The following is a 14383-nucleotide window of genomic DNA, read 5'->3' on the forward strand; positions in this document are numbered from 1 at the left end:
AGGAGCACAGTTACTGTCCAAGATGGCCACAGCCACGGTGAGTGAAGGTGTTTGGCTGTTGAAAAGCTGTTTTGAACATGGTGTAGGGTGCACGACCCACCCGGCTTCACCAGGAAACATTTCTGAAGGGGCAGAAACCTTGCACTGAGAATATTTCTCCTTCACGTTTCCAGTTCTCAAGTATTTCTAGGAATACCCAAAATCAACTTTGGATAGCTCAGAAACGTGCTGTGGTTGCCTTGGCTGCTTAAGGGGTTCTAATTTTGTCGTCTTGTTGTCTCACCGGACTCATCTCCTAATTGGTCACGTAGAGCTGGTCTGTGTCATAATGCAGCTCAGGCAGTCGGTACGTTTCTGCTCATGTACCTGTGCAGTTCCCATTTAATTAGGGAATCTGGAAAGAACATCAGTCAAATCGCTTTATTTTCTGATTTATTAAAAAAATAGCTTTAATAGAATTGATTTTAGCATAGAAGATACTTGGGAGAATTAAAGGGTTTCTTTATAGCTGTGGGGTTAGAAACACATAATACAGCTTGTTGCTGTTCAGCCAAACAGGAACTTAGTTTAAGACTGCATGGATCATCACTGATGCAAAATCAAAGTCAATTATGAAGATAATTGAGAAACAACCTGTTCTACTAAATAACCTCTTCCATGGTTCTTGATCCCTGTTCTCGAAGACTGGCTCTACGAAGAAACAGACTGCGGGTTGCTAAGGGGTACCAAAGTGAGTGACAGAAAACTGGGGGCGGGTGGGGAGCAGGAAAAATCTTCCCAATCTCTTGGCAAACGAATGGGAGATGGGGGGAGATGTGCACCCCACACAGCTCCTGGAAAGCACTTATTGTAAATGAGATAATTTAATCAATTATGTTTCTAATGTACTAAACCAAATGTTTCATTTTCTGCTCCTGCACATCTTAAATTATCTTCAGGTGCTTTATGAAACTTAATCATAGTTAATAGAAACTTCATTACCATCAAATGTGCTTTCAATAAATGTTGTGTAACAGTGTCAGGAGGTGAAGTATAGGCGACAATTACCACAATCGTGCATCCTGCAACTGGAATGTATCAAACCCGGAGTGCGCTACCAGAGCCCCTGCCTCCTCTAGGCTGGGAGGATGCAGTTCATTAATTAGTAATTGGTTGACTAGAAATGTTTTTCTTTTTTAGTTTGTTTGTTTCTCACTTTGTTCCCTTCTGGGAAAAAATAAAAGAAGAAAATTACCGTGTTGCCCAAATTTGCCATGCTTTTTTCTTTTAGTCTCTCATGAAAGGAGTTACCCGTAAGAAAGGCAGAAAAGGGAAGAGATTAAAATTACTTTAAAAAAACACAATATTTGTTTAAAAAAAAAAAAAAAAAAAAAAAAAAAAACACCAAAAAACTAACATCCTAAATCAATTTAAAAGTTCCTTTTCTTAAGCAGGCCTATTCCATTGGAACAATTCAAAGGAACACCACATCCCTCTTGTTTTACTCTCTTAAGATAAAGCTATTTACAGCTCTACCAAGCTCTGAGAGGGGCTGTCCTTTTCCTCTGAACTCGGTGTGGTTTAGTTACTTGGGGTTTGTGGGTGAGGTTTTTGCCTTGCAATGAGTCGTTCTGGGAAGACCTGAATGACTCTTCCAGGTCTTCTATGAAAGAGAACAACGAGCATTTTATTAGAGATAAGGAAATCCAGAAAGAATAACTCTTGAGAGTTTTTAATCATAAAAGATACAGAAAAGTGTCAAATTCAAGTTTTAAGGATACTTATAAACATTCACTGGAAACAAAATCCTCTCTCCAGAAAAATTTTGCTTGAGACGAACTGTTCTCATTTTTTAACATTCTGTATTCTTGCTCTCATCTTTAACCTCTGTCCAACGATCTTGTGCAGTTATAAAAGACTTAAATTATCTGACATCTGAATTGATTGAACAGAAAGAGCTAAACTATTTAAGTAGCTTTAGAGTATAAATTACAATCGCTCACGAGTGAGAACTTGAGGTGTGGTTTAGATTCTGGTTTTGATGGTGAAAGATCAAATCCTGCATTTGCTACCTGTTGCCATTATGGTGGCAGTAATTTTTTACAGATGGGTTATTTCTGCATGTTTCAGACTTTATAATTTATTATCCCAGAAGGTAGAAGAGGTAACTCAAATTTTCAGCACTCTTCTGTTTTAAAGGAGTGATCGAAATGGGGGACATAAAGGAGCTTTATGTGCGATACCTACCAGCTCACTGTGGTTCTCTGGAAAGGCAAAGAACCCACTTGCTGCCAGGTTTCTTCCACCACCGGAGATATTTAGCATTCCCTCTCTTGGCTAATTCCTTGCGCTAATTAAACACCAAAATTAAGTCAACAGTAGAGTTTCACAATTAATTCCCTGTTACAACAAAATAGCTCAGTAGTCGAAAATTGGAAGAAATAGAAATGTAATTAATTCCTGTACTCTTCTTTCTGCACCTGCTACGAGAGGATAAAATAGAGGCAAACCCCGACGTGATGGAGGCGCTGGGTGAGGGTTGGGGCTCTCTTGGGTTGACGGGGGAGATGTCCAGAGTCTGCCTTTGTGACTGTCTGCCTGCATTTACTTTTTCCATCTGGTGTAAGGATATGGGGCATCTCCTGCTGTTAGTCCCAGACATTCACATTGGCAGCTCACTCTCTGAAATTCTGAACTTTGAACTGAAAGTGCTCAAAATTCTCTTGACGACGTTATTCAGGGGGGCATCTCATGGAAAAATGGGGGGAAAAAAGGCCTCAGGAAAAATCCTTTTCTCTAGTAATTTATTTAGTAGAACTGCGTGGCAACTGTAGTGCTGTAAGAAGCTGGGTAGCAGTTTCAAGTTCATTTAGTTGTGATTACTTGTGACGTGCCACTTCTGAAAGCTGATACTTGCATGGAAATTTTGTGATTTTTTTGTTTTTCTTCTCCTCAGCGAGTTCTAAATGTGTTAAAGCCAGAAACCTTTTTCACTATGAGGTTATTTGAAAATTCAGCAGAATTTTTGCAGAAGTGTTTTCTGGCTAATTAGCAGTCCTAGTAAAACTGATTTCAAAACATTGATTTGGGGTTGAACGGGATGTTGGAATCTTGTCTGGGGTTGACTGGGAACAGTTTGAGAACGGGGGGTGTTTCCTATTAAGGATGTTTGAATCCGTTTATTTTACTCGTGATTCAACTGCCCAGCTGAGGAGCCCGTTGCATGGCCCCACTCACCGACCCCCCGGGTGCTCCAGCCCGTTGGGGAGCGGGTGGCTCCGGGCACCTGGTGGCACCTTCCCAGGTGTCCCCTGCTCCCGGGGTAGCTCTCAGGCTGCACTGACAGGGGACACTGCCGAGCCACGGAAACTGCCTTTGCTCTGCTGCCCATAGGTTCTCATTTCCTTCATCTCAGTGGTTGGAAGTTTCATGTTCATTTTAAAAATTCAGCTCCAACAGTTTTCTGATTTTCTGCAGGAAAACACATGCACAACAGGAGCCTCCTCCCAAATACTAATTAAGTAATTACAGTAATTGGCCATTTATTAAATGCTGAATTTAACTTCCTACCCTATTTCTGTACATTTATTTACTGGTACTGAATAGCCTGGATTTCCTAGTTATTTTGTCACTGTCATTTGTTATGAGTAAGTGCACTCTCTGTACCGAGGGCTTCTCACTTGACAGCAGAAGCACCGCACAGTAGGATCACAGATGATGTAGAGGGTGAATTCATGATTCTCTCTTCTCTAAACTGGAGTTTGGCATTAAGGGAACTATCTAAGGACCCACTAAGTGTACTTGCCAAGTAATTTAATTTCATGGTACGTGGTCCCAGATCCCAGAAGATGTAGAATAGCGGGACTGGATAATTCAATTACATAATATTGCAGGTTTCATTTGGATTTGTTCTTTCAAAGCAGCAAATTCTTTTTTCTCCACTGTAAAAGTTTGAAGTCTTAAAAAACTTGGTTCTAAGCTTAGTGCATGGGTGTGATCATGGGGAAGGTTCAGTTTCCAACCTGTTTTTGAAGACTGAAGGTGCTTGCAGGACTCCGAGGAGATATGTGGGATCTCCTCGGCCGCGCTGAGCTGTGGGAGCACCGACTGTTCCCTCTTAGACTAAAGCTCATGCAGGAAATAGAGAGGGGGAAGGGAAAGCTTCACTAAGATTTTTCAGAGGATTCACAGCCTCCAGGATTAGCTCCAGAATTCAAACCTAAAACTTCCACGTCCTTGGAAGCTAGCAGTAGATGAGAGTCCTGCTGGGAGCTCGAGCAGCCCTCCCGAGCTGTGGTTGTTCCGGGCCCTGCCTTTAAGGTTGTATTACCACACCGTCATGGTCCCCACTGGGCTGGAATGGGGAGCTGTGGTGGCCCCCAGCGAGGAGCCCAGGCTGGCAGCTGGTGCTGGTGAGGGGCCCCTTGGACGGGGCTTTGGGCAACCTGGGCTAGTTGGAGGTGTCCCTGCCCGGGGCAGGGGGGTGGGCCTGGGCGGGCTTTAAGGCCCCTTCCAACCCAAACCCATCTGGGATTCGATGGAATTTGCTCCGGCTGTTTTCCAGGATGGTGGTTTCCAGCGTTCCGCTGGGCTCCGCTGCGCGGCTCCACGTCCACGTGTCTGAGGCCTCGCGCTCTGCCCTTCGCTCACAGCCCCAGCACACTCACAACGTTCTCGGGAGCGTCGCTGACTTGGCAGCTGGTTTTTCTCCTTTCAGATATCGAGACTGCCAGTGACATCGCCCTCTACTCCGGCCTGGGAGCAGCAGTCATTGCTGTGGCTGTGCTGGTGGTTGGCGTCACCCTGTACAGACGGAGTCAGAGTGAGTACGGCGTGGATGTGATTGATTCATCTGCACTGACAGGAGGCTTCCAGACATTTAATTTTAAAACAGTCAGACAAGGTTAGTGGTGTGATTTCATTTTCTTCTCTCCAGAGCTCCTACTGCAAAGAGATGCTGAGCTCGTGTTGAGGGACTGGCTGTGGGAGGGCACTCGGCTCCGCTGAGAGCTGAACGCTGCAGCGCCGGGAGCAGGGGCTGGTGGTCGGAACCGTCTCTGCTGCTGCTCTGTGCTGGCAACTTGGACGAGTGCATCATCTTCCTTGACACTCTCAGTGCTCCAGAAATACTGTCACTGGCTTCTACACTGACATTGGTGACTTAGAAAAAGCCCAAACAAACCCAAACAAATAAACCAAATCGAAACAAACCCAGAAAGCACATCTGTAGATCCTGTTCACTTACAGATCTTCTATTTTGTTTACTCCACTAAAAGTGTTTAGTTTTTTACTGTTAGGTAATTTGAGAAACTCAACTTATTTTTATAAGCTGCTGTTAGCATGCAGACATCCACATTCTGAGGTCTGTGGGAAATACATGTGTGTAAACATGTATTGATTTCACCAAAACAAACAAAACCCAAAAAACCTTTAGAAAGCCACCAGTACAGTAAAATATGGAAGAAATGTTTATTTTCACTGAAAGCAGCACTCAGATGTTTCCTGGAATATTATTTCCTTCGGACAGAAAGGTGGGGAGGAATACAAATGGTGATTACTTTAACATAACCGTTTTCTTTAACTCTGTGCTGACATTCAGTAGGAGACCTGCCTGACTGTGGGTGGGTGGTTGTGTTGGTGGGGTGTTGAAGTGTCCCCATCTCTCTTCTTTCTTCGGAAGAGTGAAATATGTTGCAGTTTGGTTGGTTTGGTTGTCTTTTTTTTTTTTTTTTTTTTTTTTTTTTTTTTTTTTTTTTTTTTTTTTTGGGGGGGGGGTGTTGTTTTTACAGTTAGTTTATTTTCTGGGAGACATTCCTCACCAAGCATAAATTGCAAGAAATTGGAAGAAGGCCTTGGTAGACAAGGATGTTTGAAGGACGTTTACTCAGTCATCCAAGCCTTTAATTAGAGTCATGTAATTCTCAATGACTGTCTCAAATAGTAACTTGTTCAGTTTGCCATGAAAGTCTTGTTTTGAGTCTGGGGAATTGTCTGTTTGACTTAATGTTTCAAAAACATTAGTTCTGGATGCTCTGAAAATATCTGAGCACGCCAATTTCTTTTATGCCAGGATGCTATTAGTTCAGTTTCAGTTACTCTGGGTTCTCTGTCTGTGGGTTTTTAAAATAAGAACATTTGTAAACTAAACAATTCAGCTGAAAAAAAGGCCAATTCTCTGTTCAGTTTGCTGAGAAAAGGGAGCACAATACTGACATATGGACAACAGATCAGCGTGATCCAGATTTTATTCTTTGAAGAAATGCATTTATAATGCTAGCAACCCAACCTTCAGTCCCTGGAAGTGATCAAATTTTCAAAGCTGCAATACAGATAATTTCTAGAAAATTACTTACATTGGAAAACTTCTCTTTCCTAAAAACCAACCAAACAAAAGAACCCCCCAAAAAGACCAAACCAGCTAAAGGATTCAGGCCCTACATCTATCCGTTCCTTCTCTTTTTCTCAATGTTTTCTGAGCTAAAATGTTCCTAAATGAATGACTGTGGTATTTTTCCCTGTATCGTTACTCTTATCCCACTTAGTTTCAACCCAGTTTCCCTCAGGCATGAAGCCAGCATTTTGTGCTGCTCATGGAAAAGGTCTGCAGGAAGATTTGTTTTCACCCATTCGGTTTTAATGTTTAGGGAAAACAAAAACAAAACAAACCAGAAAAATGGTCTATGCAAAAACCTGATCCAGAATGAAAAGGAAGTTCCTTCTTGGATTCACTCACTCTGGAGTTGCCTCAAGTGCGGAAAACATAGTGGCCAAGCGCCTGTTAGATTATTGCATCATTTCATCTGTTTTTTAACATTACTTTGTGTGATTTTGATCTCTGAGAGTATCAGGGAGGAAGAGTGGGTCACGAAGGAAATGACGGAGAGTTGAGGAAGAGATTTCTGATTCTCAGTGCAGCGAGTGACTCCCTGATGTGCTTCGTTCTGGCAGGCAACTCCCTGCTCTTGAACTCCTCCATGCAGCCGGACCTGACGGTGAGCAGGACGTACAGTGGCCCCATCTGCCTCCAGGACCCCCTGGACAAGGAGCTGATGACGGAGTCCTCGCTGTTCAACCCGCTGTCAGACATCAAAGTCAAAGTGCAGAGTTCCTTCATGGTGTCCTTAGGGGTGACGGAGAGGGCCGAGTACCACGGGAAGGCACATTCTGGAACTTTTCCTCACGGCAATAACAGATCTTTTGGTACAATACAGGCTAGAAACAAGGCTACGTACATTCAGAACCTGTCTTCTATTTCAACAAGTGAGCTGAAGACAACTGCCATCTTTGGACACCTGGGTGGCCGTTTAGTGGTTCCAAACACAGGTGGGTAGATCCTTTCTCATTAAAAGATCTATAATAATAATAATTCTAGATTAAGCTTATTTTGCCTGATACAGTGTTCTATAACCGAGATTAAAACAAAAGAAGTAGGGGCTTCCTTAATGCAAATTTTGGGAAGTAGAGTGTGTTGCCCCACAGGAGATGTCTGATCAGAAGAAAGCTTGGGCTGAGGGTAAAGAGGCATTGTGCCCGTTTGAACTGTTATAAATTCCTGCCGCTTGGTGTCTTCAGTAGCTAAGTCTTATTAATCAGTGCCGTTACGTACTTGGATCCTGATCCAAAAGGAGGGCTCCCCGGGAAGGGGGTCGGCACTGCCTCAGCATCCAGATCCTGGGGTCACATTCAAAGCGGAATCTACGCCAGCGACGTCCGGCTGCGGTAACGTGTCAGACTTGGTGATGATACCGGAGTCTGCAGCACGTCAGGAGCGGGCGTCCGCTCGCAGAGAAGACTCTAGCACAGCTTTTCTTAGCAGTTACTCCAGGTTTTCTGGTTTTCTCTTTCTTTTAGCTCAAGAGCTTGACAGATTCCCATCGTGGGGCACTTCAGAGTCAGCTGGCATTTTGAGAACTGGGCTGCGCACTGAAACTTCGCAGCAGAGATGCTCAGTTTGTGTTGATTAAGAAGTAGAGTTTGTTTGGTGACTTCTGAGTTTTGTGGGATGTGTTTTAGACTTAAGAAACTGTTAATTTAGCTGAAAACGTACTGCACCAAATTAGAAGCAAATAAAGGATGTTAAAATCACAGTCCGGCAGTATGTTGCAGTGCATCATTACGCTCATATCGTGATGAATAAAACTCCTTATGTTGGATGTTTGTTTTTTCAAAATGGCAACGGTGGCAGGAACAGCCAGATACCGCTGCTAGCTACGAGGGCATCTTTCAAACTCTGGTGATCTTTTTTTCACTTTAAATTCAATTTTGTTTTCATTTGGCTAGTGTGTCCAGGCTTATCTCTTGGTATCTAGTTGAACTGAATGATTTAGAGCTTTATCCTTCATGTTTCATAAAATGGATACTTTAAAGGTTACCATAAAAAATGTGGTCTGTATTTAGAGAAGATTGATAACTGTGTAGAATTCAGGGATACGGTATTTAGTGTGCGATCATGCGCAACGCAGGGAATGTATTCATTTCTCAGAGATTGTTTTTGTGTTCAGGAATGAATATTACAAAGGCAGAGGCACTAAGTCAGTGAAGTCATAAATTAAGAAGTCCCTCATACTATATATTTAGCTGCTTTATATAATGATAGTCCCATCAATTAGATTATTTAAATACCAATTTGGTCCACTTGCAATTTATGTACTTCTTCCTGCTATTTATGTAAGATCAAATTTGCTAGCCAATTGTAAATTATAGTGCAGTCATGTCACTGCTGAGCTGAGGTTGCGCATTGTGTGACATCTGTGAAGTAAAATACAGTCCCCCTGCACTGAGTGTGCTGTACAACAGTTTACTTCCACTGGTACCCGCTGGAAAGCATCTTTGTTAACTTCTGATTTATAGCAGGGGCGTAAAAGGAAAATCCTGTCACTTGGATTCACTAGTTATTACGTGCAGGAACAGAAAGGTACGGTGATTTCCATGCAAATTGAGATTGATTTGGTTTAGGAGGTCTCTCCATTATGAGATTCCTGGTGATCCTAGAATGATCTGATTGGATTTCAAAGTTAGAAAGGGGCAAAGAAGCTTCAAGAAAAGTTTCTGTGAGTGGTGAAGCAGACAAGTCTGCCGGTACTCAAGGATGAATAGAAGCCTTGAGTCACATCTAGACTGTGAATCCAGTGTCAGTGACACAAAACAAGGGGAAGTCAACTATTCAAGAGCTCTGTTGGAGCAAGAAGTTTTTAGGCATATGTCTATATAATTCCAGGCTCTAAGGCAGTTAAATAACTATGTGGATCATATTAATAATGTGTTTTCCCTTCATCTGATAAGGCTGTGGACAGATGCACTATTTCAGAGGTGTCCTGCAGCTCTAGTGGACGGTCTCTTGAGGTCTTGTGCATCAGAGGCCCGTCGTGCACGGGTCTGTACGGCCAGTGCCTTCCCCAAAGGCAAGTTCTGCCTTTGCTCTTTTGCAGGAGTCAGTTTGTTGATACCACATGGAGCTATTCCTGAGGAGACTTCATGGGAAATCTATCTCGCCATCACTCAGAGGGAGTCCAGGTAAGAAGTACATACCCCCCCCCCCACGCACACATCCGTAATCTGTGGAACTGTCTCATTTAATGGATTTGGGAACACTGTCTGAGGGAATGGAACGTGCAAGAGTCACTCCTCCTGCCCTGTTGGTGGTGTGACCACGTGGTTGTGATGAGCTGCATCGGTAACGACAGCCGAAACGACCTTTGTGCGACGCTTCCCTGAAACCCCACGGACCGACTGCAGATGCTGTGCAGGGGTGGGGTGGGTACCTCAGGCAGGTGGGCGTCTGATGCGTGCTGAACTCTGAGTCAAGGATTTTAGCATTCTCGATCTGCAGCCTTATGTCACGCCCGTCTACGGGTGCTTTCAGTAGTTACTCGTTACAGAGCCTTTGGGTCTCAGACTCTCCTGACGTGCGGGCAGCAGGTTCAGTTCCACTGTCCGGGTCATCAGTTTGAATGACCCGACGGCTTGTAGGTACTGAGCTGTTGTCACTTCATGACAGATGTTGGGTAGCCTGGGTGATGCAAGTGAATGCTCTGGACCATTTCTTAATTTTATTTTTTTTTTGTAAATGATAAAATCTGTTCCCCAGCTGGATTTGCCAGCAGCAGCTGATGAACAGTAGAAATGAAACTGCACTTTGGCCCTTGGGGGGGGGGTTCAGCATTTCAGCTGGTGGGACAGGAAGGTGCCGTTTGAAATACTGGTGGGTTTACATAAATAAGACAAGTTAGTTCTCTGAGGTTCTCAAGGTTTCAGCTCTGTCATACTTATTTCAAAGACAAGAAGGGAAAAAAAGGAATCAAATGGAAGATACGGTTTGGCAAATACAGGCCATTGGTTTGGGGGTTTTTTTATATCGGTGCATCACATATGTAACAAATGTCTGTCATACAAAGGAAACCTACCTCATTTCAGGAGTCTGATCTCAAGTTACCGCCTAGACACTGAGCAATACTTCAGATACCTCTCAAATTACTACACCTTTTCGTGTTATTAGTGACTAGTTGTGCTACTGCCAGCGTCAAACCTCCACCTATCGTTGTAAATACTTGTTCCGGTTCCTCTCCCCATGCAAGTGTTTGAGTTCAAACAACACATGAGGAACTCCCCTATCAGTTTTCTGCCTGTTTTCCATGAATTCGTGTCCTTTTGCAGGTCAAATACAGGTAACTATGCCCCATCTCTCAGCTTCTCAGTGAGGTGTTACTCAGGAGAGCCTGTTACACCCATCCTGCCTTTATACTGTGCTCAGGTATTTTCCTTCCCCCCGGCCCCCTGGGTAAGGAACCTTGATGTTACCCATAAAAGATTAAGTGTCAGCAAACAGAATTTTTGAAAATCTTGTGCTCAGCCTTCGACTTCTGCCAGTATGTATCACTTAAGGCTTTGTTTGCATTGCTGCTAAGTACACTTCACCTTCTTCACTTGCTGTTTACAATGGGTTTTCTTTATTTTGTGACTGTCAGATCTGGGTAGGGTCAGTCTAGAGCCTGGATGAGACCTCTCAGGAATGTGCTCATATTGCCGACAGCAGAACCAGCGGTTCACATCTTTTTTAGAGCCCTGTTCCCCTTGGCATCCCTTTCCCAAGCTAGATAGAGCTCTGCTGCTGCAGGTAGGCCTCTAAGGCTGAACCAAATCACGCACCTCCTGCTGTCACTAAAGTTCTGTAACGATTGTTTTAAAGAAAAAAAATCCCCGAAGCCAGAGTCTTTACCCATTTAAGCCTAGAGGAACACCTAGGTGCCTGATGTCAGCTTCTAAGGTAGTAAGGTGTTCTGTGTCCGTACGCTGGCACGTGCTGCTCTGCCACAGCTCTCAACAACCGCCTTTCAGCAGGGGACCAGGGCAGCTCTCCACTGCCCTTCTCCGGAGGATAAGTGGCTGCTGAATCTTTTGAGATGGTCAGACAGAAAGTGACAGGAATAATCAAATTTTGTTGAATTGAAATACGCTCCTGAAAAGCACTCTGCGGTCCCCCTTTTTTGAGCTGTTGCCAGAAGTCAGCTGTGGCGTCTTGTCTGCATCTCGGCGAGCACAAGACCGTGTCTTCAGTCACCTAAGAGCGTCCGCGGTATGCCGAGCTGGCTGAGATCTGGGATGTGCATGTTCTGTAACGGAGCTCGTTAATTCTGTAATGCAGCTTTGTTCCACTGAGGCTTTGCAGTTACATTTTCTGACCTTTTTTTTTTCCTTGCTCTAATCTGAACTTCTCCTGAATTCATTTCTTCTGGTTTAGATGTTGAGTCCTGCAGCTGCTTCTAATTCTGCAAATTGTCGTTCAGTAACTGCACTGACAGAATTTATTGGTTCTACCTTTACATTCAGTCTTACAAGTTGCAGTGAGGTGCTTCAAACAATATTAAAAAAAAAAAATGTTTTAAAATAACTTTCCTACCCTTCTCAAACTACCCTTTCATAATTTACAGTCCAGACAGAGCTAAGTGAATAATCCGCAGTGTATACTTCAGTTGATTAATTTAAGGACAATTTCAGGAGACATCTGTCCCAGGTGAAGAGCAGTTCACTGATTAAGCCTGACTTTGAGTGCTTGTGAGAGGGGCAGTTTTTAGCAGTAATCAAAGGCAGGTTTGTACAGCCAGAGATAGGAGAGTTGGGTTTAGTTCTATACAGCAGTTATTTCTCTTATCTCCCTCACCTTAAATATACGTTCAGCTAAAAGCTGTGAAAAATTGGTGAGTGTATCTGAGGAGAAGTAAATAACTGCATATACAGTAAATATTCGCTTACAATAACTTACAGCGAAATAATTGCTGGAATTTTCCTTTCAGAACTGAAAGATAAGAAGCTGCCCGTAAATTTTAAAACCTAGAAACTTTTCAAAACTCAAAACATTGTGGTTTTTTTTTCCTCCTCTGATATCTGAACTCCTTTACGAAAACTTTCATATTCCATCCCAATCTGCTGCCATAGGGTTTTGATCATTTTCAGTGAAAGAATAAGACACGCAACAGGAAGGAAGAGAAACAGTGACTCTTTGTCTTTTACTGGAAAACTTACAGACCTGTGATCCAGATGGATTTGAGGAGACAGATCTGGTTACTGATTGGTTTTACCTTCCAGCAGTGGGAGTATTAAATACTCCATTTGGTAAGGTTTCCCCTTCCTGCCTTGCCTAATAAATGGCTCAGAACTGCACGAGAGGCGCAATACCAAGTCCGTTATTACACAGAAACACTCTTGCTACTTGCAACAAGTGTGAGAGTTCATCTCATTAACTGATTTCAGTTCATTTGGCATTAAATAATTCCCAGAACTCCCATATGTTTGTCCAATATGTTCTACAAGGGGCATGATTCTCTCAAAGCAGTTCCAGAGCTCCTTTCAGAGGAGCCCCTCGCTGCTCAGTCACACGCGTCCCTCCGCTCGGCGGTGACAGTGACCCTGGAACCTGCCAGGCGCTGGCACCAGAGCCCACACCATGTCAGTCACTCTGGCTTTTTCATTTTGTACATTTTTAATATTTATTTTTTCCTAATGAGGTGGGTGGGAAGCCACTTGGCAGACCACCATCATAGTCTCCCAGTCAATTTGCTAGGCTGCTCCCAGGACTCTCCTACCGCTATTGACATGATTTCTTTTTGTATCTTGTATATTTGTGTTTTGCTTCATTCTTGATGCTTGAAAAATTTCAGCTGTTTCTGATGGGAACCATCCCCAGTAGCATAACTGAAACTCTGGATTCACATCTCCTAGAGGGGTTGTGCTGAAAACAAAATAACCTGTATTTGGCTCCCAACACTGAAGATGAGTTGTTGGCTTTGTACTGGAGGTAACTTCAGCAAAATTCCACCACCACTCCCCACCCTCCCTGTATTTTATGTGTTTGTCAGCAGCAGCCACTTGGCACAGGACGTGTGTGTTGGGAGAGAGATAGGATAGAAAAGCACCAGCCAGGTTAAATGACTCAGGTTTGACTCACTCTCTGGAAAGATGCTTTTGTTACCCCCTTCCTGCAGCTGCATCAAAACAGAGATAAGGAAGGTGAACGCACCAGCCTTTGCCGAGGTGCGGCACAGAGAAATCGTATTAACTGAATCACTAAAAAATAAATATGCATAAAAGTTGGCTTGAGGCATTCTAATAATTCCGAGATATTTTTCTTTGCATTTATAAGTGACTGGATGCTTTCTTAAATGAGCTGGAAAGAGAGGTGATGTGGGGTAACTGCTGGAAGGTTTTATTTTTAAGGAAATCAAATGACATTTGTAAAGGGTAGCAGTGGTTGGTGTTAAGTGATGGTATTTTGTGGAAAAACTGTTTTCCTAGCAATGTAGCAGTTGTGAAAAATTGTTATTCATAGGCATAAGCAGAAGCAAGTTGTTTTTTGCTTGAACTGTTTGATTTCAACAACTCCAGCGTGTCTCTGAGCGGATCCTTGCTGCAGCGAGGTCTGCGAGCGCTGGCTGCTCTGTGCTCTGCTCGTCCCTCCCCCTCTTACTCCTGTTCCAGAGGAACATGGCAGCTGGAGGAGAGGCTCTGTCGGTGCTTTGATTTTTTTTTTTTTTTTTAGCCTAAGAATCCTACAAACACTTCGAAGCACTGAGGCTTAGGGAGCGTTTATTATTATGACACTTGAAAAAGCAAAAGCAGAGTTGGCCTTTTTTTGTTAGCGTGTTCTGTCTTCTTCTTTTCACTCCAGTCTTCATCTCACAAATACTTGTTCGTGTCGTCTTTAGTAAGGGATGTCACTGAAGTTGTTGGAGCTTTTCAAGTCTTTAGCAAGAACGGTGGTTTTTAACTGCATTTCCTGAGCACTTACGGCTGCACTGAGGATGCTCCCCCGGGTGACGCTGGATGGGTGTGCAGTCAGGGTGCAGGACTGCGTCTGACTGATTCGGGTGCTGGGTTACACCCGCGCGTGCCCAGGCCAGAGGCACGGTCA

The 14383-nt window shown here is 43.6% G+C and overlaps 1 protein-coding gene across 1 annotated transcript in view; it reads left to right on the plus strand.

The window, feature by feature from the left end:
- Nucleotides 1-14383, plus strand: part of UNC5D (unc-5 netrin receptor D) — an 84572-nt gene that overhangs the window by 46766 nt on the left and 23423 nt on the right. The window contains exons 9-11 of the mRNA XM_026863022.1: nucleotides 4697-4882; nucleotides 6928-7302; nucleotides 9408-9492. Of these exons, the coding sequence (XP_026718823.1) occupies nucleotides 4697-4882; nucleotides 6928-7302; nucleotides 9408-9492 (646 nt within the window). The remainder of the gene's footprint in view (nucleotides 1-4696; nucleotides 4883-6927; nucleotides 7303-9407; nucleotides 9493-14383) is intronic.

This window comes from Athene cunicularia (genome assembly GCF_003259725.1).
Source record: "Athene cunicularia isolate RWA chromosome 22 unlocalized genomic scaffold, athCun1 chr22_part1, whole genome shotgun sequence".
NCBI classification, from domain to species: Eukaryota; Metazoa; Chordata; class Aves; order Strigiformes; family Strigidae; genus Athene; species Athene cunicularia.